Here is a 27,627-nt window from a genome sequence, read left to right on the forward strand (position 1 = left end):
AGGCAAGCAAGAATTAGATTTCCCTTTAAAGCTCTCCCAACAGAACAATGAAGATCGAATCTTGAATATTAAAAAAAAAATTAAAAATTAAAGAGGACTTAAATCTTCTTGGCATGAAGAACTAACATATTAAACGCCTCAAACATGTGTAACAAAAGAAATGTCAAGCCGTCGCAACAATTCTTTGTATCACAAAAGAAATTCCTTGTTGCAGTAAGCTGAGAACTCGGTTGACGTAATTGAGATTTCATAGTGTGCAGTCTTTTATCTACTTGCCAATGGAAATACGAACTTTGAGGGACAGCTCTTCGGCTAGATCAGATTCAGAAATAGCCTACACTATGATTAGTAGGTTAAAGTGAAACCCGTAATATGAACTATTCTTCCTTTTCGCATATGTTAAGGTTTAGTTTGATGATAAAGAAGTTAAATGGACACTTGGTTTTAAAACTTGTTTTGACGTCTTTGATGAGTTTTTCAATAAGTTTGAGTCATCTCATTCATTAATGAGAAAATATGAGCTGTGGTTTTAAATTTCGACAGATACATTTGACTTGTCTAACTGTCTCATTGATGGTGTATGGGATAAGATTTAAAACCATGAAATGAACAAGCTTTTGACTCTCCTAACCTGAGAGGACGAGTTATCTCGATTTTTCCGAGACTAGTTGAACTATTGAGTTAATAAACCATGTATCAAAACAAATCAACCGACAAATTAGAGGGCAAAAGGAAAGTCCCTCTCTTGCACCCATGGTTTTTAAACTCGTCCGAGATTGAGACGTATCACCCGAGTTAACTCGGCATCAGAATTGAGTGAGACCAACTCACAAAGTCATTTTTTAATCGAGATTTGTGAGTCACAGTGCAATTTATTGATTTATCTCATGAGATGTTTAAACATATCAGAAAGCTCGTCCGAGATGACTCGGTATCGGAGCTGAACGAGACGAGACGAAATACCAAGTTTAAATACCAAGTTTAAATACCATGCTTGCGCCCCTTTTTATGTAATCTTGGGTGACTGGGTCTGTGCCTACTCTCCTCTTTTCTTCATCATTCGTATCGTGCGTGCCCTCAGCCCTCAGCCCTCAGCCCTTTTACTTTTTAATTGTATTGTTCGTTCAATTTGCGCCAAAAAGAAAAAGAAGAAAACGACTGAAAGTTGTTCGTTGAGCTAAGGCACCAAACTAGAGAGAATTTGAGAGTTGCAGAGAGAGAGAGAGATGAAGGTGACGGCTCTTCTGGTTCTGAAATGTAATTCGGATTCGGGATCCGATCCAATCATCCTTGCGAACGCGTCGGATGTGAGCCAATACGGTTACTTTCAGAGGAGTGGAGTAAAGGAATTTGTCGTCTTCATTGGACGCACCGTCGCCAAACGAACGCCCCCAGGCCAACGCCAATCCATTCAGCACGAAGGTTCATTTTCGACTTTCAGTCATCAAAAATTTATTGAATGATCCATCTGTTATTAATTATTAACTTTTTTCAATTTTGAGAATTGGAGATATCCGGTTTGAGTTTCATTTCAATTTTTGTGTGTATTAAATTACTCTTTTTGACCCATTTCTGTCGGGCTAGGTTTCTCAAAAGTTGAATTTTTTTAATCTTTTGTGTCCTAAGAAATATATTAGTCATGGTTTCAAAAATTGAATTCTATGACGATTAATATTTCGTACAATTACCATCCATCCATAACACCCTCTTTTCTTTTCTTTTTTCTTTTTTCTTTTTCAACCAAAAAAAAAAAAACCTTAATTGGTGGGTGAAGAAATTGCTGTGTGTGTTGGTTTTCAGAGTACAAGGTGCATTCTTTCAACAGAAATGGTCTCTGTGCGTTAGGTTTTATGGACGATCACTACCCCGTGCGAAGTGCATTCTCTCTTCTCAACAAGGTAAACCTGACTTCTTCTTGTTGTTGCATTGAAGCTACCATTTTGATTATCTTGATTGATTCTATAAATTATCCATTTTGATTATCTTGATTGATTCTATAAATTATCCATAAAATAGGGCCATGTATGCTTTATGGAATGTCGTTTTGGGCAATATCAAAATCAACATGTTCTTAAAATGAGTTTATTTGCTAAGTTGAGGATGTTGAGCTGGATGAGTGGAGGAGAGGCTAAGATAAATCATAAAAACTAACTAACTAACACATCTGTGTAAATGTAGAAACAGCTTGCATAAAAGGGATTATATAACTAAGAGTTGATTGGGATGGAATATGTATAAACTTTATATGGCTTGTGAGAAAGGAAGGCCAAAAAGGATATAGGTTGAGGTCTTGAAAGCAGATGGAGTGCATACCAAGAATAATGTATGTATCTGGTTCCTTCTCAAAACTTTGATGATGCTGCTTGTAGCTTCCTTCCAATTCCTCGTCAAGTTTTGAGAAGGTTCTTTTCACCATCATTTCTAATGGGATTTGATGGTGGACTGGAGATGTATGTATAAAACAACAACTGAACTAATTGTATCTTGCCATTTCCTACTACCACATCAAGTCTCGTGCTGTACGCTTCAAATTATCAATTTTTTCTCTTCATATGGTAGATTGCACAGAAGAAAATTGCTATAACATCTATTATCTACTTGATCATTGATTAAAAATCAAAATGTTTTACAGGTACTAGATGAATATCAGAAGAACTTTGGGGACTCTTGGAGGACTGTACATGCAGATATCACTCAACCATGGCCCTACTTGAATGAAGCTCTAACCAAATTTCAGGTAGATTTCTGCGTTCCTTCTCATCATTTCATGTAATAGTTAAATTATTATTTCAAAATATTGGTATAATTCGTTATTTTTAATCTACATATAACACTATAATTTTATTATGGATAAAGCTTTCTTAAGATATGAATTTCAACTTAAGAGTTAAGATAACTAGAAGGTGCTTTTTTTTTTTTCTTGATATTTAGGATCCTGCAGAGGCTGATAAGCTGTTGAAAATCCAGAGGGAATTGGATGAAACGAAAATTATCCTTGTGAGTTTCGAGTGCTGACTCTTTCTGCTTGAGTAATTCTGGACTGATATATTTTTTATTGTCAATGTACCGTAGATGTATCCATATTTCAGTGTCCATGTGCTTGCTTCTTTGTTTAGATATTTCTTTTATATTTTGTTTAACTTTTCTTGATATCAATTATGTTGTGTAGTGAACACCCTTGTGAAGCTCACTTAGTAATTTGGTCAAATACCTATTGGGTACTTAACCAAACACCTTATATGCTATACTTTTCAAGACTTTATTTGATAATGGCAATGAAGGGTAACCCAACTAACAGTAGCAAATGCAAAGAAAATAAACAACAATACCCACAACACGAGATTTTATGTGGTTCACCCAAATGCTACGTTCACGGAGATATGAGCATTGGAACTCGATTTCACTCTGAAGAAAATAGGGCAAATCGATATAAAGACTCCCTTTATCACTTGGATTCACCTTCTTTTAGATTTCAATCTTCCCAAACCTCTCAACCTCTTTTCTCTTGGGTTTCTTTCTTTCTCTACTCTCTTCTTTAGAAAAGACTTAGACTTGAAGTTAGACTTCTGACAACAAAAGAATAAAATCCTTTTTAAAAGCATCACATAAGTGGCCACTTACATAAGTTACAAGCCCAAATCAAATTATCTTGGACTGACTCACCAATACACACACTTGAACCGAGTCTAATTGATTTTTGAGTTATACTTCAACAATCTCCACCTTGGTGAAAAATTCTTTGACCATTGAAAATGTTGGAACCTCAATGTATTTATGATACCTCCACCTTGATGAGAAACCTCTCATCTCCATGCACCTCAAGTGGGGAGGTACCCTCCAATCTCAACAAGCAAGCAATGAAATTAAGCAAATTCAAGCAATGCTCTAACTTGTCCCTTGCAACCGGTTTAGTGAGATCTCCCTCGCTTGCCACTAGTGCAAAGTGCACTTCGTCCTCCCATCCAAACCTTTGAAGTGATTTGATGGTTCTCCTTGGCCTTTCATGTGCTATGCTAGAAGACTCATCATGAACCCTCTCTTGTTGTTCTTTCCCACCGGATGTGCTACCAATCTCAAATTGAATTTGAGGTTCTTCCCTCGTAGTCTTCTCCGTGTTAATAGAAATTTCAGTAACAACTACCTTGTAACCAACAACTAACTTCTTACCATCATGTTTTTTTTGAATTCTTTCTTTGCCATAGAACTTTCATCAAAGACCACATCTCTACTAAGGATTTTCTTCTTGTTTATCGGATCCTAAAATTTGAATCCTTTCACTCCCTTCTTGAATCCGAGGAATAGACACTCGAGTGATTTTGATTGCAACTTGTTTATCTCGTTACTAGGAATGAAAACATATGCCTTGCATCTAAAAACCTTCAATGTAGAGTAGTCTACTTCTTTGTCCATCCATACCTCTTCGGCATATTTAAATTCAAATAGCTTAAATGGTGATGGATTAACGAAATAGCAAGCATGGTTAACCGATTCCGCCAAAAATGGTTCGGGTAACCCCACATGTAGCCTCATGCATCTCTCCCTCTCTATGAGAGTTCTATTCATCCTCTTGGCCACGCCATTTTGTTGAGAATTTTTCTTCACTATGAAATGCCTTGTGATGCCTTCTTCTTTGCAAAACTTCAAGAACTTGTCATCTTTATACTCATCCTCATTGTCGCTTTTCAAGTATTTGATTTTTCTCTTCGTTTGATTTTTTACCTTGGTCTTCCATTCTACAAACTTGTTAAAGACATCGGATTTCTCCTTCATGAAGTAGACCCAAATCTTTCTTAAAAAATCATCCATGAAAGTGACAAAGTAGCGAGCTCCACCTTTTGATTTAGTAGGTGCGGGCCCCCACACATCGGAATGATAGTAGTCTAGCAATCCCTTACTCTTAATTTCTTTGTTTACAACCTTGAATGACACCTTACTTTGCTTTCCCATCACACAAAACTTGCAAAACTCTAGTTTGCATGCTCCAACATCCTTCAACAATTGTCGTCAGTGTAACTTTTGCACTGCTCTTTCACTCATATGGTCAAGTCTTAAGTGCTAAAGTTGAGTTTCCTCCTTGCTAGAACTTTCCTCCGTGGATATTGCAAATTCACCTAAAATTGTGCTATTTGAAAGCTTGTAGAGGTTATTTGCAAGCTTCGCACCTCTTATTATCACCATGGCTCTCTTAGACACCTTGAGTGCTCCATCATTTGCCGAGAAAGAACACCTATTTGAGTCGAGTGTGCTCAAAGATATCAAATTTTTCTTGAGTGCCAGCACATACCTCACACTACCCAAGGTTCTAACAACTCCATCATACATTCTTATCTTCATGGTACCCATTCCAATGACTTTACATGCCACATTGTTACTCATAAGAATATCTCCACTGTCATGAGGTTCATAGAAGTCAAACCAATCACGATTGGAACACATATGAAAAGTACAATCGGAATCTAAAATCCAAGAGTTGGAGGTGAGATTACCTAAAGATGCTGCTAAGAACTCTCCATCGTTTTTCAATGCTATGCTTGTCATGGAGCTTGTCTCGGCTTTCTTCCCTTCTCTTACCTCTGTTTTGTACTTTTTACAATCTCTTTTGTAATGTCCCTTCTTCTTGCAATAGTAGCACTCCATCTCTTTCTTACTTCTAGATTTGGATCTAGAATTCTTCCATTCGAATTTTTCTTTCTTTTATTCGACCTCGCTCACTAGAACCCTTTGTAATGAGTCATTCCCCTTGAGCATCCTTCTCACTTGACTTGTTTATGGTCACGTGAGAGATAAGGTCTTGAACCACCTCCTCAAATTTGAGGGTCTCATTGCCAAATATAAGTGCAGTCCGAAAGTGTTTAAAGGAATTAGGAAGTGAACTCATCAAGGGCAATGCTTTATCTTCTTCTTCAAACTTCACTTCTACTTTCAACAAATCACTAAAATACCGATTGAACGTATTCAAGTGCTCCATGATATATTGTCCCTCCTTCATCCTTAAGCCATAGAGTTGGTCCTTTAGGAATACTTTGTTGGACAAAGTTTTTCCCATGTAAAGCTTTTCAAGCTTATCTCATGTTCCCTTTGCGGTCTTTTCTTCCATGACGTTGTACATGACTTCATCAGAAACATACAATTCAATGGAACTAATAGCCTTCAAATCCAACTCCTCACATGTCTTTTTGGACATGCTCTTCAGCTTCGTTTCAATGCCTCGAATGCAATTATGAAGTCCTTGTTGGATAAGAATATTCCTCATCTTCTTTTGCCACAATGTAAAGTTTAATTTTCCATCAAAATGCTTCACTTCATACTTCACCCCACCAGAACTTCCGATCATCGTTGTACCATTTTCCGTCATTACAAACACCCTAGATAACGTAGGCTTTGATACCATTTGTTGTGTATGTGAAAACCCTTGTGAAGCTCATTTAGTAATTTGGTCGAACACCTATTCGGTACTTAACCAAACACCTTATATGCTACACCTTCCAAGACCTTATTTGATAATGGCAATGAAGGGTAACCCAACTAATAGTAGCAAATGCAAAGAAGATAAACAACCACACAAAGAAAAGAGTAAGAACACAATACCCACAACACGAGATTTTACGTGATTCACCCAAAGGCTACGTCCACGGAAGTATGAGCATTGGAGCTCGATTTCACTATGAAGAAAACGGGGCAAATCGATACAAGGACTCCTTTTATCACGTAGATTCACTTTTTTTTAGATCTCAATTTTCCCAAACCTCTTGACCTCTCCTCTCTTCTTTAGAAAAGAATTGGACTTGAAGTTAGACTTCTGACAACAAAAGAACAAAACCCTTTTTAGAAGTATCACATAAGTGGGCCACTTGCATAAGTTACAAATCCAACCCAAATTACCTTGGACCGACTCAACAATACACACACTTGGACTGGGCCTGATTGATTTTTGAGTCATATTTCAATAAATTAATCTTTTAAGAACATGTTAGATTCACCATCAATGAAACTTAAGCAAGAGGTTTAGCTTTTACTAACTGCCTAAATCCTGTACTCATTAGAGTTTGTATGGCTGCTATGTGTTAGTTCCCTGACTAGATTTCCTTCTGCTACTCTTTCCTACAGCTTTTTTTTGGACAAAAATAATTGAATGTGATTCACATTGGCAGAAATTTTGTAGTTTATAGATTTGGGTTGATTTATATTCCTAGAAGTTCTACTTTGCAATTGCAGGAGAGGCATAAAGGTCATCCTTAAATGTTCCAGAAAAAATTGAAAAGAAAGAGCAAATATAAATTAAATAAAATTTCAAGATACAGAGACGAGGAAAATCAAAAATACCAAAAATCAAAACAGAAAAGTAATCCAATGCTGCAAGACATCCCAAGCCATTAATTGTGACAGCCATTGTTTCTAACATTTTGGGGAATTACATAACACATTATAAGCTAATGCTGATATTTCTAATTTATGTTGTAGTAGAGAATTTGGATAATAGGTTAAACTTTCTGACCAAACATGCTATAAGAAACTGAGGTAACAGTATATGTTGTTGTATGGTAGTTGAGTTAAAAAGGTAGGTTCTGTCTTCATTTCTTGGATAGGTTAATGCAATCATGTGTAGCATTCTACAAGCTTGTACTACCACTAATTGCTATCATGCCAAAAAGTACTACTCCCGAGAAGACTGCTCTCAAATATGCTTCAGCTTCTAATTTTGTGAAATTGATAGCTCCAAACATTTCATAGTGAGAGTTGTCATCTTTGAAATTTCCTGCATCCAATGCAAGAATTTGTTTCTGTTTTAAGGATATTAATTAGTTAGCTTCTCAAATGAGACTTAGTGCTTCTTCCATCATGACTAAAGGTTCCATGTTCCAATTTCTCCTTTTGGTTTTGTAAACAATTTCTTGCTACCTAAAAATAGAAACACAATCATCTAATTCACTTTGCAGAAAGTATTTTTGTATCTTCATCATCAGATTTATAGAATTGAATAGAGGAACTGGATTTGGACACACCCCGATTTTGGGGATTTTATTTACAACTGCACATAAAGAAAACTGCCTATCTGTACACGTGAGATGAACATGCCATAAAGCCTCACAAATGAAAGGCCTCCTTTTCCTTTCCTTTGCTTCCTTTCAGTCTTTGAAGGGAATTTTATGATGCTTTCCTATTACCCTTTTTTCTTTCACTCGGGGAAGGAAAGCCAGTTGCACTTAGCATTATGTTATTCAGCAGCTGATACCTTGTTTTTAACCCTGTGGACTGGATACAGCATAAGACCATTGACAGTGTTCTTGCACGAGGTGAGAAGCTGGACAGTTTAGTTGAAAAGAGTTCAGATCTGAGCGCAGCCTCCCAGGTACACATACATACTATTTTACATTTTTCAATCTGTGCACGCATACATTTGTGAATGGATTGATTTGCCAATCCATGCACAAATACAAGGTCTCACTTACAAAACTTGTTTCTTCTAAATCAAAATCATAAAGTATCTTACCTATAAAAAAAAATCATGAAACTTTCTGGGATAAGGCTTTGATGATGATGAGTGATTACCACTTACTGTGCACACCATGAAACTTTTACCTCATTATTTTATTATTAAATTAACGGTGGTTTGCAGATTAATTCCAGTTCTCATTCATAATCCCATCTATCCAACTTTCTTTCCTAAATGTTGCAATCTTGTCAGTTGTCTACTAACTATTTTTTAAGCATATCGCAACTGTTGGTGATACTAAGCATCACAAAAGCAGACTACGGGCATTGTGTATGCCTGATTTCATAGCTTCCATGCATTCATTTATTAGGATCTGTAGAATTATATGTATCCATTAGGAACGCTTCAATTCAATGCTGACATGGGTACCTGGATGGATCTGATCTTGCAACAGATGTTTTACAAGCAAGCAAAGAAAACTAATCAGTGCTGTACGATATTATGAGCTTCTGGGTTGAGGGGCAATGGATGTTTCGTCGGTTTCTTTTAATGCTATTGAATGTGTTTCAGATCATATTACAGTAATGGCAAAATGGTGGTTGTAATCTACTTTGTGATGTTTGGTACCCAAGTTCAAATGTTGATGTCAATATATAAGGGAGTAGCACAAAATTACAAATTGTGTCTGATTAGTCATAATTAGGGAGTGCTGATGATGCCTTAAGAGTCCACAAGAGTAATTTAGTTCTAAATTCTGCCTATTAAAACTTGATTGGACAGGGCTTAATAGCTTGGCCTGGCCTGTAGGGCTGCTTAATCAAATTGGCTGCTAATGTATACTGCCAGCTCCAGATAAAGTGAAGTCAATGGATCATCTGCAAACACTATCCGTTGGATTTTTATTTTCTAATCAAACACATGAGGATGAAACTCTCTGATCTTTAATCTGGTCCAAGACAAAATTTTCAGTTCTAGGATCCCACGTATAGAACGAAAGCAAAATCTTCATAAAACATAAATGAGAAATCAAGGCTCTTGTAGTAGGGCTGTTGATTTTGGTGTTCGATATCATCTCGAATGCAGTTCTTTTGTTGCGGATGGCCCACCAACTAACCTGCATTGGTTCCTAATCATGGTGATCAAATTGGTGGAAGTTCTGTTTGATTAATTCAGATATGTTCCTTATAGTTTGGTAAAAAAGAATTGGATATTATACAAATAATGTTTTTGGGTTTCTTTCCCAAGTCTTATCATCTTCAACTTCCGTGTAAATCTTATCTTGTTTCTTTGAGATTTGAATATTGAAGAACTAAGCACGTGCATAGGAGATGACACATACCAATAGATTTGGGTCCATCATTTGCATGATTCATCTGATAATATGATGAGAATAGTCTGATAGCAAATGGAGAAAGATTTTTCCTTACTAGCTTAGCAAAGATTTTAAGTCTTAACAAGGGTCGTTTTGTTCAAATGGATTACCACATTAGCATTCCAGCAAGGGCTGTCAATGGATCAGTTCCGGATCAAATTGAGGTTGGTTTGGTACCGATCCGATAAATATTGGATTGGACCCTTATCAGATCTCAATATTAAGATCCAGATTCAATCCATTAACAATCGGATTGGAACATGGTTGATCTAGATCTGATCCAGGAATCCAAAACATCAATCAATACCTGAAGTCATCGAATCAGATCAGATTTCAGGTCTGATCTGATCCATTGACAATCCTAAATCCAACACCATAGCCTTCTAAGTTTCAACGAAAAACTAAGATGAAAAAAAAATTCTTTTGAGTTTGATCCAAGGTTTTGAAAATAAACACCTATCAAACTTTCACATAACTTTCAAATTTAAAATTGAAATTTAACAGAGAAAAATAATATTTTTTTGGAATTTTGTATTTCAAAAGTTAGTAGAATGTTTTCCTCTACAACCCCAAAGCATTGAATCATGTTTTTAGATCTCAAAAGGTGAGCCCAGGGACTTTTAGTAAGAATGAAATCCTTACTAGCTTAGTTAGGTTAGTAGGTCTCTATCAACTGCATTAAAGCTCAGGCGTGTAGATCAAGAGTAATGACGTTAAGATCCACTCTCAGACCCGTAAAAGGTTGGTTGGTTGTATCCCGTAAATTATGACCGGCTGAACAATGGTGAGATAAGGGGTTGTTATACCGCCACCGCAAATTGCTGAATGTTGCAACAGATTAACGTTAGTCAGTCACATGATATTATAATCATTATCCATCACAAGACAGACCCGGCCCCTCTAAAAAAGGAAAAAAGAAATTACCATTTTTACAAAATACAGTTAAAATTTTAACTGTTTTTTTTTTTTTTTTTAATAATAATTAAGAAACAATGAGTTAGATTTCTTCAAGATCTTAATAGTAACACTAATTTCATATATAGAAAGGAATACTATTAATTACTTACCTAATTTGATTAGACTGCAAAAAAATAATAAAAATGTAGACAACGATCTAATTCAAGGCAACTCGGACCCCTTAATCCAGTCTAAGAAGGTAAATCTCTAAAATCTAACAAAATACTAATAATATTTCTCTAGTTAATTTTTCATAGGAATTTAAAATTGAACACAAAATTTAAAAAAAAAAATTATCATTTCCTACGAAAAAATTATCAATAATCCATCCACTTAAGAATGACCTTTTGTGGAGGATATTTTTGTTGATTTACCTCGGACAATTCAAATCTCATTGATGACAAGTCCTCCCTTCTTACTAACATATTAAGGTATTGGTGTGGTACTTGTCAAACATCCTCTAACGTTCAAGTTAAGAATTATACTATCATCAACTTTATCCAAATAAATCAAATTGTTTGCCAATATCTATTTTGTGCATATTGATGAACACCAAATTTATTATCGATATAATAGTCATTGAAATTCTGTAGTTGTCAAAGGTTTGACTAATCTAATTGATCTTCGTAGTGGAATCTTAGTCACTAGGACAATTTCAGTCTAAAAACAAGTGTGGTTTGTCAGATTGGCTACAAAATCATTGTGGGGTTCTGCATCAAAAGTTAATTACTAGGACATTGATTTTTCATAGTCGAGATAGTTATATTGACATGTTCCTTGATATTTTTACTGATTACATCGTTTTTTTTGTATTATGTAGTTTTTGTAATATATTATTATTATTATTATTATTCAAATGGATATTTATAGAACTTATATTTTGATTAACATTATTTGCTATTGTTTAGTATGTTGTCATTGTAAACTTCAATATATATTCAAAATTCTGCATATTTTATAAAGGTTTATCATGATAAATCATACATGATATAACTATATATTTACAACCATATTTCTATTAGTTTACTTTTTTTGGGTTATATACACTGAGCAAAATAAATATTAAAAAAAAAAATCCCATTACTCACCCTCAATTGCAAGTAATTCTGTCATTCAAAGGAATCAAAAGATACACTTGAGAGATAACAAGGACTTTAGTAGTTTGGCGAGTAGTTATAGAGATAAAAGGTTATTGAGGAGTTATCCTTTAATTTAGAAAGTTAATGATTTATACATAAGTTGAGAGTTTTTCGTTGTATTTATCTGCTATATATTACTTATATAGTTCATGATTTCTTGGATTATTATTGATTATCTTTGTATTGAAAAATATCTTATCTGTCAAGATTCTCACACAAAATCATGGAGTTTTGTATCGGGATTTTGGGGCATGATACATACAGTGAACATCAAGCATGTTTACATCCACCGTCCACCAATGAAAGAAAAAAAAAATTTCACTATATTTGAGAATGATTATAGTTCTCATAAAATTGTAGTTCTCCTAATCAACCATTTTTCTTCTTAAAAATCTCCTCCTTATTTACTTTTAAGGTAGATAAAAAGTCCTTTGCAACCACCTAGCTAGCTCAACTTGGAGGTGGTGGTGTGCATTGCATAGTGGTTGTTAGACTTTAACCATCATATATATAGAGGGGCGGTTCAAGGGACATATATAAAAACATATGTAAAAACAATGATTTTTTAAAATATGGATCAAAGGTTTTGGATTGAACTGATTTTTTGCGAAGATGGTCACTATGATGAGAAGATCATCCTCACAAAAAATCAGCTCAATCAGAAATTTTTAAATCCATCAAAATTGATTAACAAATTATTAACAAAAATTAGCAAAAAATCGACGTTCCACATTCTAAATCACTTTTAATGGGGTTAGAAGTTTCAGATTTGATTGATTTTTTTTTTTTCGGATGATCTTCCCATCATTGAGATCATCCTCATAAAAAATCAGCTCGATTCGAAACTTTTAAACCATATTTTGAAAATTTATTAATGTTACATTGTTTTTACATATTTTTCTCATATGTCCCTTGAACCCGACCATATATATATATATATATGAGTCAGGTTCAAAAGACAATCATTTCTACACACATATAGACAACGTGTTTTGTCTTATATGGGCAAAAATGTTTGGAATGGACTGATTTTTTGTGAGGATGATCTCTGTGATGAGGAGATCATCCTTGCCAAAAATCAGCTCATTATGAAACTTCTAGACCGTCCAATTTTTGTTGAAAAATTATAGACCGTCCAATTTTTGTAAATCAATTTTGATGGGGTTACAAGTTTTGGAATGGGATGATTTTTTGCCAGGATGATCCCCTCATCACAGAGATCATCCTCACAAAAAATCAGTCCATTCCAAACATTTTTGCCCATATAAGACAAAACACGTTGTCTATATGTGTGTAGTAATGGTTGTCCTTTGAACCTGACCCTATATATATATATATATATATATATATATACTTGTTCAAATCAAAGATTAATGAAATGTTGATAACTTAAAAAAAGGAGGAAAAGAAAAAATTAGGGAAAGCAACTTAAAGAAGAATGGTATGGATTATGGAATGCGATTGAACCGTAATAATATTCTACTTTCCTGTACGAACGAGCGTCACCATCTCTGATCATATTTTTCGGTGGTGGTGATATTTATGAACAACAAATTTTTATTTATATATAAATCAAATATGAGGTAATCCTTTTGTTTCCTAACCAGTTTTTAACTCTATTTAAACAACACTCAACCAATAACTAGAGCAAACCCACAACTCAAATTTCTCTTCTCTTTGGTAAAGTATATTTCATTTCAAAGACTTGAAGAGTGGGTGAGGTTCTAGCTAGTTTCTAATTGATCAATGTCAATGATGTTGGAGAAGAAGAGGTTGTTTTCCAGCCTTATTTCCTTAGTAGCACTCTTAATTGTATTCATCCCACAACAAGGAGAATGCACCTATGATTTCGCTAGAACAGGTGGAACACGTTTCATTATGAATGGAAAACATTTGTACTTGAATGGGTTCAATGCTTACTGGTTGATGTACATAGCATCTGACCCATCTCAGAGAGTGAAGGTGACAACCACTCTTCAACAAGCTTCAAGATCTGGCATGAATGTGGCAAGAACTTGGGCTTTCAGTGATGGTAGTACCAATAAACCCTTACAATATTCTCCTGGCTCTTACAATGAGGAAATGTTCAAGGTATAATTTTTTTTTTTAGTTATAACTACGAAATTAAGAGTTAGAAATATTAAATTTTTTTGTATTTTTCAGGGTTTGGATTTCGTGATATCTGAAGCTAGAAGAAATGGAATTTATTTGATTCTAAGCTTGGTAAATAACTATGAGGATTTTGGTGGAAGAAAACAGTATGTTCAGTGGGGAAGAGACCATGGACAGAACTTGAAATCTGACGATGATTTCTACACTAATCCAGAGGTCAAAGGTTTCTACAAGAACCATATCAAGGTATAGATAGATATTATATACATATTAATTCTATTCTCTCTTTTTGATTGGAGATATGTCTGATCTGATCATGCAGGCGGTGCTTACGAGAATCAACTCCATCACGGGAGTAGCATATAAAGATGATCCCACCATATTTGCATGGGAACTCATAAATGAACCGAGATGCCAATCTGACCTTTCTGGTAGAGTAGTTCAGGTGATGTTACCTACCCCACAATTGCTTTAACAAAAGAAAAGTGATTATGATCGCATACTACTACTATTACTACTACTACTGTACTACGGAACGATAATACAATCCTACATGTGTTTGTTACCTGATTAATTGAAGGACTAGTCATCCAACCTAAGGCCCACCTTCTGTCCTTAATTTCCATCCCATACCCATGGAATTTAAAAGACTTGCACCACTATGGGAACCCGTGACTTCACGTTAGTAGCTTAGTATTAGGTGACGCACGTACCATTGCCCTCTTTCACTTCATTGCCAATCAATCAATCAATCAATCATATTTCCTTTCTTTACTTCTCACTCGTCCAGTTTTAATGTCCAATTACATGGATATTGTCTTCAATCTTCAATGTAATGTACGGCTGAGATTGCATTTTGTCTTCAAAGAAAATCTATGGTTCTGACATATCCCACGTGACAGGTGAGTATTTGAGTACTTCACGTGAGGGTGTTAGATTATCATTGCTCGGAAAGAGTCGTGATAATCTCACTAAAATACTCATCCGTGGGGGTGTGCCAAAATCATAGACTTTATGCCTTGGGATACATGGCAACACATCTTTATAAATATATGCAGTTGTGTATCTCGATGAAAGAAAATTTATGATTCTGACCCATCCCATGTCAAGTGAGTATGTCATTTGGAGGTGTCCGATTATCATTACTCGTTCTTTATGCTTAAACACATCTCCATGAATCTATGTAGTTATGTATCAATGAAAGAAAATCTATGGTACTGGCACAGCCCTCATGTTAGGTGAGTATGCTATGTAGGGTGTCAAATTATCATTACTCTATTGAAAATAATCTCTATCCAATGATTCCTAATTGAATCATGAATGGGGTAAACCCTCGTTGTCATGGAGAAAATATGACCCTTTAAAAAGGAGAAAGAGGGGGGGAGGGGGGGGCGGTTGGGGGTTGTTTAAGTACTTAGAAATCAAAGCTTAAACCATTGAAGAAGGAAAGAAAAAGAAAGGTGAATGTCCCTTAATTTTAGGTTTATACTTTATACGCAATCTCCAATTCAATGGGTGTTTTGGGAGCAAAGTTACATACCTTTTCTTGTTTAATTAGCAGAGCAAGTTATGGGGAGTTTAGAGATTGATTTTAAGATCCTCATTGTCATTATGAAACAGCTAAATTGTGGCATGTGCAAATGCATATATATTTAAAATGCTTGATTGTAATTTTAAAGTTAATTAAAGGATGGTTTTGACGATTACATAGATTTTTTTTTTGTAATTTTGGAATCTAAACAACCTTGACTTCAATTATGTTTCGATTGCAAAATTCTAGGTTTTAACCAAAATGACCCTGACTGTATTAAATTTTAAATGTCAAGGATGTGGAATTTTTGGAATTCAAAACTCAGCCTTCTATCAATATAAAAAGTAAAGATAATCTCATACTTTGATCTATATGAACTTATAATCTATACCATCTAATAGATGGGGCCTCCTATATGATCAAAATTATTTAGACTGATTTTATTTCTATATTTGGTACAGGATTGGATTAGAGAAATGGGTACATATGTCAAATCCATAGATAGTAATCATCTCCTTGAAATCGGTTTAGAAGGATTTTACGGGGAGTCAATGCCCGAAAAGAAACAATTCAACCCTGGATACCAAATTGGAACAGACTTCATCTCCAATAATCAGATATCAGCTGTTGATTTTACCACTATTCACCTTTACCCAGATAAATGGTAAAATAATAAATCCATCCATCCATCCCTCATCCCTCCAAGGGAGGAGAGAAATATAAAAAATCTAAACTCTTACCAATTTTAAGTAACTTATAAATATTTTCCCATTTTTTTAATCTATCAAAATTAAAATAATTGATCTTTGATTGCAGGCTGCCGGGCTCAAATGAGCAAGCACAAGCTGCATTTGTAGATAAGTGGGTACAAGCCCACATCCAAGATTCAAACTTAGTCCTTGGAAAGCCACTCCTCATTGCTGAATTTGGCAAGTCATCCAAGTCATCAGGGTATAGTGTTGGACAAAGGGATGCCTATTTTGAGAACCTATATAACACTATCTACACAAGTGCTAGAAGTGGAGGAGCATGTGGTGGTGGGCTTTTTTGGCAGCTTCTGGCCCAAGGAATGGGTAACTTCAATGATGGGTACGAAGTTGTATTGGCTGAGAGTCCTTCAACTGCAGGTGTCATTGCTCAACAATCTCGTAAATTATCAACTCTCAGCTAAACTCTTCAATGGGAGATTAATTACTAGTTACTTGTTTTTTTCAGGATCCATCATCCAGGATCATAATAATAATAATAATAATAATAATCTAAGGTTATCAATCAAAAATAATAATAATCTAAGGTTGAGACTTGAGATTGTAATAGCTAGAGTTTTTATATTAAATAATTAAAATTAAAGTTGCTGTTTGATCATGCATGCGCAACAAGCGCTGTTGATTGCTTTTGATCGATCAATTGGGCCATAAATACATAAACTCCCAAAATCCAGTCAATCCATTAAAGCCATACATACCTTCCTGTGAGATCAACCATAGGCACAGTGTCTCACATCTATGCCAGTCCCTAGCAAACCAATACGCATTGAAATGGAATCCCTTTACCTTCTCCCATTCCATGTCGCAGTAGAAAAGTGTAGTTCCCACTACGTTGGGTGAGAAGTCCCACTCCAATTCATCTCCATCTATCACGGTGTGCTCACCCAGATCATTGTCTTTGGATTGGCAATGAATTGTAAGGCTCTTCCCATCACCTAATCCATTCTTGATACTCACATGCACATTGTCTGAAGCAACCCATGAGAGACAAAATGACAACACTATGAGAAGCACAAGGCCATGAAAACTATTCATGCCACTTGCTCTTGCTACTTGGATCTTCTTCTAATCTTCTAATTAAGCTCGTAAATCTGAATCCCTTACTGGGCTCACTCTAATAAAATTCCTCAATAAGAAATATTAATTCACACATAAACCTGTTGAAGAGACATATTTGAAATTCTTAGATGTCATTACAACATTAAACCTTGTGGATTTATATAGAAAGCTACAATAATATATTATATTATATTAAATAAAATAAAATAAAAAGAATAGTACCATGCCTAGTATTGACATTTTTAATTAGTGTAGGAAATACCAATTGATAAAAGTACTAATCTTCTAAATATCTTTTGTTAATCTCTATCACAACCTTCCACACATAGCAACTTAATTGTCATTAATTTGTATCAAAGTATATTGAATATGTTCCAATGTATCTTACGTACCATATTCTTTATTGGATCATATATATACTCTATTATTGATTAATTATTGACTGACCTCACTGGTCTTGATGATATTGGAAGTTGAAACACACTTGCTGCGTCAATCCACTGTGTTGACAGTTTGTCCGTTGATTGGAACGCTATGGGAAGATATAAAACAATCTTCCTCTTCTATTTCTTTATGGATATGTGAGTCTTTGGATGCTAAATTGCGAGGGTTAATTCCAAGGAGACGAGTCACATCAGATAATTGTTATCTATGAAAGGTTAAAGTGAAAGGCCACAAATTGAGATTTTTTTTAATACTTCAATTTGCATTGACACAGTAAGCGTTGATGTTTCCAATGGGGTTCTTGTTATTTTCCTCTATTGTTATTATCATTAGAAACAAGAGTATTGGATGCAACAGAGGGGGTCACAATAAAATTGTCAAAAAGAAACTAGAGCGTGAAGTAATTAAAATGGAAAAAATACTATGGTAGCAGCAATACAAAATTAGAGAGAAACACTAGAAGAAAAAAAGAGAAAAAAGAATGAAAAAAGTGTGGAAAATACAAAAGAAACATTATTCAAATCATCCATTATTCATCTCCACCCTGCAAATGCTGTCGCTCATATGCACCTTGTGTGGTGATGTCATGTATTTCATTATGAAATTGGTACCCTAAAATGAGGGGCATGTGGTTAGTAAGCAAATTTTCCCTAAAATTAGGTTGGTTACTAACCACATATCCCTCATTTTAGGGAATCAATTTCGAGGTGACAATCATGATATATCATATAAATTTAAATATTAGGCGCAAGTTTCTTAGAAGGGAGTCCATTTCCTAGGGATCCAATTATTTTGGGAATCCTTAGATATATGTTCCTTCTCAATGGTATATATGTCCGACACTGTGCTACACATTAGACGATATGCATTCAGCATTGGGTACGGTGGAGATTGTGTCCAATGAAGTGCTGATATCCCCTAGGTATTTCTTAGCAAATGCGGAAGAAATCTGTATTTCCCTTGGCATATTAATAGTTTGTTGGACACCAGGGCCCATTGAAAAATAGAAAAGTCCGTTGTTATATGTTCTTTAGAAAATCTTCCCCTCAAAACGTTTTTTTTTATAGCTAAGCAGGACCTGAACTAGGGCTGCAACCTGGGCGGGCTGGCCTGAACTTAGCCTGGGCTCAAACTGATTGATGGGTGAGCCTTGACTGAGTTATGTTGAAAATGAGTCGAGTCTGGGTTGGAATATCTCAAGGCCAATCCGACCTCAATACGGGTTGAGGGATCGAGCAACTCGATTCAACCCGAACCCGATGCCTATATACTAACATACAAATATTTTTAATAGTAATTATAAATTTTTGTTTAACTTTTTATTCCATCATATTATTATGGCTTGTGAACCATTGGATATTATTAATATAGTAAGTATGATTTGTCTAAATATTCTCTCAAAGATGGATTTGGAGGTTGTATGCGATTTATTGATTAGTGATTTTATTTTTTATGTTGTATTTTTTTTACGATGTAAATTTATTTATTGAATAAAATGCAATTAGAGATATTCAACAAGTCAACCGGTCCAAAATTACCTAACTTGGACTAACCCGAGCTCAACTTGATTTTAGAAGATCAAGCTTGGGTTAGTGAGCTCGATCAGGTCTGATGGTTGGGTTGAGTTGAGATCAGGTTGAGAGTTCTACCACTTGGGTTGAACCTTTGATCTGCCCAACCCACCCATGTTGCAGCTCTTAACTTAAACCCACGACCTCAAAACATTATTTGAGGCAGAACGTGAAACCTATGGTTGAGAATTGAGATAGGACCGTTGGGCAATTGGACCGGGCCCTGATTGAGAGAAGACCCCGTAAAAATATTTGTTTCTTTTAGTAATTCCCTTCTAAGAATCCAAGGCCAAGGAAGTTTGAAAAAAATTAAAACTCCTATTAGTAAATCCATACGTTGGTGGTTAATTTCCTATTGAAAAATAAAACATTTCTAATTAAGTCTCCCAATCCCTCGTTAGACCGCACCACTTTGAAAGTTTCCGAAGAGAAAAAAGAAAACTATCAATAAATTTTTTACTTATTGAAAGTTATTAAACGAAAACAAATATTTAGACACACTCATGTTTTGAAACTGATGATATGACTCCCGTGACCTCAGTCTTTTAATTGACTAATTGAAAATATCTAAGTACTTTATTTATGAAGAGCTTATTTGAACTTCCGCTCCTCGAGATATGAACTGGTTTCTGATGATGATTTTCATCTTGGTCCAACAATCTTTTTTCTCTATCAACGACAATTAGGTTGACCTCTGCTCTTTCACCACTTCTAAGATGGTAAAAGGCAAGAATGAGAGAAAGATGGGCCTTCAATGTGGATCTTGCCAAAGATCCTCCAAAATTTAAGTTAGTAAACCATGAAAATTCTAGTTAAAAGAATTGGAGAAAATGATGAATGGTGAGAGAGTAGAGGCTTATAGAGGTGAATACTTAAAAAAAATTCTCGTCGAACCCTCTCTAAATTTTTTAGAGGGAGTTTTTAGAGCTAAAATCTAGGGACATGTGTCACCACATGGCTAATCCAGATGTAATGTCAAGTAAGATATGAGCTTGATGGAGGTTATTGACTCCACCATCGGGTTTCATGTCCATGCTTAATTAATGCTAATATTCGAGTTGAATTAGTAATTCCCCAGAATATTTAATGTTGAGTTTGTATGATTTCATTATTTTGGAGTGGGTTAATCAGAGATTGTTGTGAAAAAAGAACACAAGTTTTTTTAATATCTAGTCTTATTATGTTGGGGGTTTAGAAGCCAAGCTACATATCCTATCGAGCAATGAGTTAGTCCTTATCTACTTATGGATATTAATGTTTTTAATACAGTCTGAGCTCACTTAGTGATTCGTCTCACCACAATTGTGGCACTAGTGTGTGGTTCATGCCATGTTACTAGAAAATTTTGGAATTATGGGGGTGGGATTGGGTGTTTTTTCTTACCTCGGTGCTCAGTATGATTAGGAATTTGTTGTGATTGGTGATGATTTTGTTGATTTCTTATAAAACGAGCTTGGTGCTTATCTATAAAATCCTAAAATATTTTCTTCACAAAACCATGCATCTTCAATCTATTCAACCTCCTTTTCAATCCATCATTTTCTACATTGCTTAATTAACCCATTGTACAAAAATCCTAGATTTTTCTATCTAAATTTCACGTTTTATATCTTCGTAAAAATCATATCTTGACTTAAGATTTGAAGGTTGAAGATGAAGATTAAATTTTTTACATGAAGAGGTTGAAAATGATTGATTTTGAGAAGAAAAATCAAGGCTTTTTAGCTAAGAGTTGAAAACAAAGGCATTTGGATCTTTTTCCATTAATTTATTAGTTTTGGTGTTTGATTTTAGAAGTTTACAAAAAGTATCTACTCGGATTAAGGAAAATGCTGAAAAAACAAAAAGTATCTACTGCAATTCTAACAAGTCTAACGTGGGATGTGCACATAACCATAGATGTGTTTCCTTACGATACGAGTAAATACCATCTATGGTTATGCATGCATGTCCACGTCAGACTTGTGAGAATCACAGTAAATTCTGTGTCACCCCAGCACGACTCTTTCTTTAAGAGTTAGTCATGTTGTCCTACTTAAGGTTAATTATATCACAAGAAAAAACAATATTGAAAATGACATATATAGTAACAAAATTTGAATATAAAAACTTAATAAGTGCATCTGCATTTAGAGGAATTATAGATCTTAAATAAAGTTTTTAAGATATATTTTAAATGTTAAAAAAGCCTATTTAAAGTCTTCACCTTAGACCTCAAATTGTATCGAGATGGCCCTTAATAGGAGGATATTCCTAGGTCTAGGGATTCTCCAATTTGAGATAGGAAGATATAACAAACGTTGTTTGTGAAGTAAATGTTATTGCCTGGAAACAGCTACGTCCAATACCTCTAATTAAATATCTGAAGCCTTTACATTTACTTTGGATTTCTAGGTCCTCTCTCTCATTGGGGACGTTACAACTATCACCCCTATATATATTAGACACATTAGGAGTGAGAAGGCCAACTTACCACTCCCATCTATCACAATTTCTTGGTGGATTTTAGTTTCAAAGATGTTGGAGAGGAAGAGGGTACTGAGGGTCTTCATCTTTTCATTATTGATGATGTTCTTCCAATTTGTAGGGATCATTGCCGATGCCAATTTTTTTAGAACAAATGGTACCCATTTCATTATTGACGGGTACCATTCATATTTCAATGGTTTCAATGCATACTGGTTGATGGTAATGGCATCCAACCCTATTGAGAAGGACAAAGTGACCTCTGTCTTCCAACAAGCCAATAAGCATGGAATGACCATTGCAAGAACTTGGGCTTTTAGTGATGGTGGTACACTACCATTGCAGTCTTCCCCAGGGGTATACGATGAACATATGTTCAAGGTAATAAAACTCAAACTAGTAATGAAAAATAATATGTATAAATATAATTTTTAATGCTTCTTTTTGGTCAGGGACTGGATTTTGTGATATCTGAAGCTGGTAAGTTTGGGATTTATCTGATTCTGAGCTTAGTGAACAACTATCCTGACTTTGGAGGAAGAAAACAATATGTTGAGTGGGCTAGAGATGAGGGGCTGCAGTTGAGCTCTGATGATGATTTTTACATTGACCCTACTGTTAAAGCCTACTACAAAAACCACATTGAGGTACTATATTATATATCTATACACAGATCATACAAGAACCAACTAATCATCTATTTCTCGTCTTTTCTTTTTCCTAAAATGTACCCATTTACTTTTATGACTCGTCCTAATTTCTTGATAGAATGTTGTGAGGAGAAAAAACAGTATCAGCGGGGTAGCGTACAAGGATGATCCCACCATCTTTGCATGGGAGCTCATAAATGAACCTCGCTGCCAATCTGACCTCTCAGGAAGAGTTGTACAGGTTGTAAACTATTGCCTCATTAATTTTTTTTACTTAATAATACATAAATGGAATATTAACGTCCAACACCTCGTGACGATACTTTGGATTTTTCCAAAATGCCTTAAACATTTTTTGTCTTCTATTACGGTAAGGTGAGTGTATTTGGGTATTTGTAAGATAATATTTTTGTAAATATAGAGATTCTCAATGGTAGTCTGGTTCTTGTACAATAAATGCATTTTAAAGAAGAGATTTACTGGGCGGACCTGTTGGTTGCATTCTATTACAAAGGAGTCATGATAATCGAATTCTCTTGTCAGACGCCACTGTACGCCCCATCACAGAACCGTAGATCCTTTGATTCGCGATACATGCAAGAAAAAGATTTATGGTTCTGTAACTACTTAGGGGGCGTAAGTAAAAAGAGCGTCCGATTATCATTAGTTATTACAAAAACTCCCATACTTTATCTAACTTGTTACTCAAAAAATATTTTTTTATAAAAATAAAAATAAAAATAAAAAAAACCAGACTAGCCTGACAAACATAATAAGATTTGAAATCTTACAAAGGGTCATTAGGCCTACATATTAAATTGGCAATCCAGCAAGACAAACTTCTAGATTTTATGGAAAAACTCATATTTGAAAAAAAAGACAAATCTTTTTTATTTTAACTTAATCTGTTGTGTTGAAAATGGATGGCCTACAAATTATCAAATTTAAAATTAAAATCCAACAAAAATTAATTTTTTTAATTCTTTTTCATAGTTTTTAGATTTTTATCCTCTACAACGCTGTGGCATCAAATCATGTCTTTGATGCCAACCATTAATACGGGAACTTTCCTTGGTAACTTAGCAAAGAATTTATTATTATTATTCTTATTATTTTTTAAGATTATAAAGTGCTATTCTTTCTTATCAAACCTAAAGTGTGACTTAAATTTTTTTTAATTTTAAATACATGTAATACCCTTGATATGATTAAAAGAACTTACGGTATTGTAAGTATTTAATCATTTAAAATTATGTGCATCCTACACAAGATTTGTTAAGTAACAAAGTAGATAAAGTAAGGGGATTTTTGTAATAAAAATTGCAATCTATCTTTAAAGATTGAGTTTTTCTATATTACACAAATATCATAATGCCTTTACCAATTATACCAAAAGACAAAAATGTTGAAGGGCATTTTTGTAATTTAAATTTGAACCATATTGAAATTATATTTACAAAGTGAATCAATGGTAAGATTCATCCCAACTCATCAAGTTCACTCAAAGAACTTGGTCGACTCAATTCACAAATGGTAGAAAAATATTTGATTATATGGTTGAACTGTTATAATTAACACTTGGATAATCAGGGACAGATTTATAGTAGGTGTAGTGTGGGCACTTGCCCTCATCATAATTTTTAAAATTTATAAGGATTTAATTATTTTTGTACTAATATGACTGATAACAGAGGCGGAAAACAAAATCTGCCCCTCCCCCTGAATTTTTAATATTTACAAGGGTGTTAGTTGCCTTGCCCCCATATAAACAAAATCTTAGTTCCCTGTTGATAATTAATATGCTTCTTAGCTTTGTTGTTACAGGAATGGATCAAAGAAATGGCGGCCCATGTTAAATCCATCGATAAGAACCATTTGTTAGAAGTTGGGCTCGAAGGATTTTACGGAGAATCAAAGAAGCAATATAACCCTCATTCGCTCTTATTTGGAACGGATTTCATCTCCAATAACCAGATTCTAGATATTGATTTCGCCACAATTCACGCATACCCCGATGCATGGTACTATTACTACTACCACCTCCCCACCTTCGAAAACAATATACACTTGCTTCATTTTCCATTTCCTATTCTTCTGTGTAGGTTACCTGAGTTGGATGACAATGCTCGACTCAATTTTGTACAGAATTGGTTACAATCTCACATTGAAGATTCCAATGTGGTCCTTAGAAAACCTCTGCTCTTCACAGAATTTGGAAAGTCCTCGAGAGGTTCAGGGTACAACATAAGCCAAAGGGACACATACTTTGGTATCCTTTATAATGATATCTATGCCTCTGCTAGAAAAGGGGGATCATGTAGCGGTGGGCTTTTTTGGCAGGTTTTGGACCAAGCGATGGATAAACTTAAGGATGGCTATGAAGTAATTTTGGCAGAAAGCCCTTCAACAGCAAATATAATTGCTCAACAATCTAAAAAGCTAGCAGAGCTCAGCGTAGGAAACAAGCTTTCCTCCATATCTGTTTGATGCTAAGAATGTAAGGCTTTGTTAATTTGATAAATGTTGCTCAAGTGAGAGAGAAGTTTGTCCAGATAATAATATGCAATTTGTCTCAAGTTCTAGTATATGTTCATATTTGCTAATCAAAAACTTCAAATTAACTCAACTAGTCAACTCTGAACTCGAATAATTCGACACAAACCAATGCCTAGGATTAATTGACTCAGTGGCGCCTACACCTGGAGTGATCATCTCCAAAAATTTGATGAACTCCCGACATGGGCATCAATTTTGCCATCTTGGATTTCAGCCAAACAAAATTGAATGAATGCATATACACCTCAACCATGCTGAGAATCAATGTGCATAGCTTATTCTTCTATTTTGAAACCTTTGCTTCTTTTGGTCTTTGAAGTTTGGTTTCCGTTAGATACAGGTGTCAGAATCTGCTATCAGATTCTATTGTAAGAAGCTACTGTCAGAATCTGCTGTCAAAAGTTGAAACACTGAAAAGCTTGTTTGATAGAATTTTGTAAAAGTGTTGTGCTGCTTACCAGAATCTGGTAATTATTATTTGATACAATTTCTAGATTCTATTGTATTATTGTAAAATGATCAGAATACCCTTATAAATATATAATTACACTAAATATATATAAATATAATAAATTTATATTAAAAAATTATAAAAACAATTATTTTAATTTTAAATATTTTATAATTCTATAAAAAATTATAATTCTATAGAAAATTTGGCAACACCTCCTCTTTAAAATGGACATATAAAATTTTTCTGATAAACAAAATACCTACATAATATACAATCCAACATTCATATTATATCGTATATATAAAACATCTCATTTATATTCTGACATCATTTAAACGCTATCAAAACTAAATGTCATTTTATAACAAGAGATTACAATTTTATTAAATTATAATCTCATGGTAGAACTAAATATCAACACTCAGAATCATAACCTTGCCCTATTTCTATATCATGATCCATCCAAACTTTTTTTTTTTTTTTGTAATTGTTGTTACATAAGATGGGAGCAAATATATTAGGAAGAGGAATCATGTGAGAGCACACTAATAATGCATTGTTGATTTACATTTATGCACACTAATAATTTCTTTTAAAGCACATTAACATATTTATAAGTCCTGTTATTTGAAGTTTCATACCTAAAAATGTTTCCAAATCCAAACTTTCCTTGGCCAACCCAAGAAATAGATTGATTTGATTTTCTTGTGGTTGAGTAAGAAGCTTTGATGAAAATACCTGAATCAGGAAAATAAAATATAAGAAATTATTCAACCCAGATTTTTAAGTGTGAGAATCCCAAATATCAAACAATGCATGAGGTTTTTTATACAAATCATCATCAGAATCACCTCCATAACCCACACCATCAAAGCCTCATATCAACTATTTGGGGTTGGCCTAACGAATCATGCTCTTCTATTTAATTCCAAGATTCTGGTACAACTTCAAATAAAATCTACAGTTGAATGAGATTAATCTTATATAGAAACAAAAAGTTTACAATACAACGAGCCAAGATTTGTACCACATTTTCTTAAATTGCGGCAAGTAACAAGCTATACGATGCCTTAATGTTCTATGTAGAAAAAATGGTGTGAGAATTGATGATAACAATCAACATAATTTGCAAATTAAAATAAAAGAGAACACAACACATAATGTATGTGATTTGACAATAAATAAGAGATCCTTTTATTATTTCCATGAAAAAAAGAGTTGCAATATCTCAATCTCACTTTCTCTCAAAAGACTTAAAATCCCTCGGAAAAATCTTAAAACAAGGCTATGACTTTATAGTCCGTACAAAGACACAACATGTTATTTGAAGAAATTATTTATGAAATTGAATAAAAATAAGTCACCCAAAAAATTTGGTCCGGGGCTCCATCTTAAATCCCCAACCTCCAGGCAGGGGTGCTGCCCCCTACAACCCCAACCACCTCAGCACAGAGTTTGACCCTCGATATCCACTCCTTGGTGCCTTTTGTCGATACAAAGCTATTACCAAGAGAAGATAAGGCACAAACATAACACTTTATGCACACTAAAATGGAATGAATAGTTATTGGTTAGAATTATTCATCAAAAGAGAAGAGAAATGAAAATTTTCACAAGTCCAAAACAACTAGAAAACTCCACAAAACTTGGATTTGAAACCACACTCACAATTGTTCTTAAATGCAAATTAGAGAAAAAAAAAAACCCATACCAGAAATGCCTCAACAACTTGTAAACAATCCAAATTAAAATAAAATTTTGATAAACCATAATAATTCAAGCCTCAACCTACCAACCAAAACAACTAGAAAATCCATAAAACTTGGCCAGACCCCCTAAATCCCTCAATGACTTATAAATAATCTAAATTCAAATAAATTCTTTGAGAAACATTCATAATACAAGCTTCAGTTCAACTTGCTGAATCTTAAATGCAAATTAGAGAGACCCATTAGATTCTCACTACTCGAAACAACCTAAATCAATAAATTAGAATTAGAAACTTTCAAAATTCAAACTTCAGTTCAACTTGCTAGCATAAACCCTAGAACTATTATGAAATATTGAAACAACCCAAAAGCTATAAAAATATATTCCAAATCTAAGAACATAGAG

The 27,627-nt window shown here is 34.4% G+C and overlaps 3 protein-coding genes across 3 annotated transcripts; all 3 read left to right on the plus strand.

Annotated features, from left to right (window-relative positions):
• Window positions 1-1,008: 1,008 nt before the first annotated feature.
• LOC147383691 (VAMP-like protein YKT61) lies at window positions 1,009-9,113 on the plus strand. The gene is made up of 6 exons (XM_086427844.1): window positions 1,009-1,422; window positions 1,801-1,898; window positions 2,633-2,737; window positions 2,932-2,997; window positions 8,264-8,350; window positions 8,889-9,113. The coding sequence occupies exons 1-6, from the start codon at window positions 1,227-1,229 to the stop codon at window positions 8,937-8,939; spliced, it is 603 nt and encodes a 200-aa protein (XP_086283970.1). The 5' UTR covers window positions 1,009-1,226; the 3' UTR covers window positions 8,940-9,113.
• A 4,384-nt stretch (window positions 9,114-13,497) lies between these two features.
• LOC147383692 (mannan endo-1,4-beta-mannosidase 4-like) lies at window positions 13,498-16,899 on the plus strand. The gene is made up of 5 exons (XM_086427843.1): window positions 13,498-13,993; window positions 14,066-14,260; window positions 14,337-14,459; window positions 16,007-16,209; window positions 16,362-16,899. Exons 1-5 carry the CDS (start codon window positions 13,649-13,651, stop codon window positions 16,714-16,716), a joined length of 1,221 nt encoding a protein of 406 aa, XP_086283969.1. The 5' UTR covers window positions 13,498-13,648; the 3' UTR covers window positions 16,717-16,899.
• Window positions 16,900-21,797: 4,898 nt separating this feature from the next.
• LOC147383693 (mannan endo-1,4-beta-mannosidase 4-like) lies at window positions 21,798-25,065 on the plus strand. The gene is made up of 5 exons (XM_086427856.1): window positions 21,798-22,233; window positions 22,305-22,499; window positions 22,621-22,743; window positions 24,327-24,523; window positions 24,605-25,065. Exons 1-5 carry the CDS (start codon window positions 21,904-21,906, stop codon window positions 24,987-24,989), a joined length of 1,230 nt encoding a protein of 409 aa, XP_086283982.1. The 5' UTR covers window positions 21,798-21,903; the 3' UTR covers window positions 24,990-25,065.
• Window positions 25,066-27,627: the final 2,562 nt, after the last annotated feature.

Source organism: Akebia trifoliata, chromosome 16 (assembly GCF_017979445.1).
Source record: "Akebia trifoliata isolate Shusen 1 chromosome 16, ASM1797944v1, whole genome shotgun sequence".
In the NCBI taxonomy this organism is placed as follows: Eukaryota; Viridiplantae; Streptophyta; class Magnoliopsida; order Ranunculales; family Lardizabalaceae; genus Akebia; species Akebia trifoliata.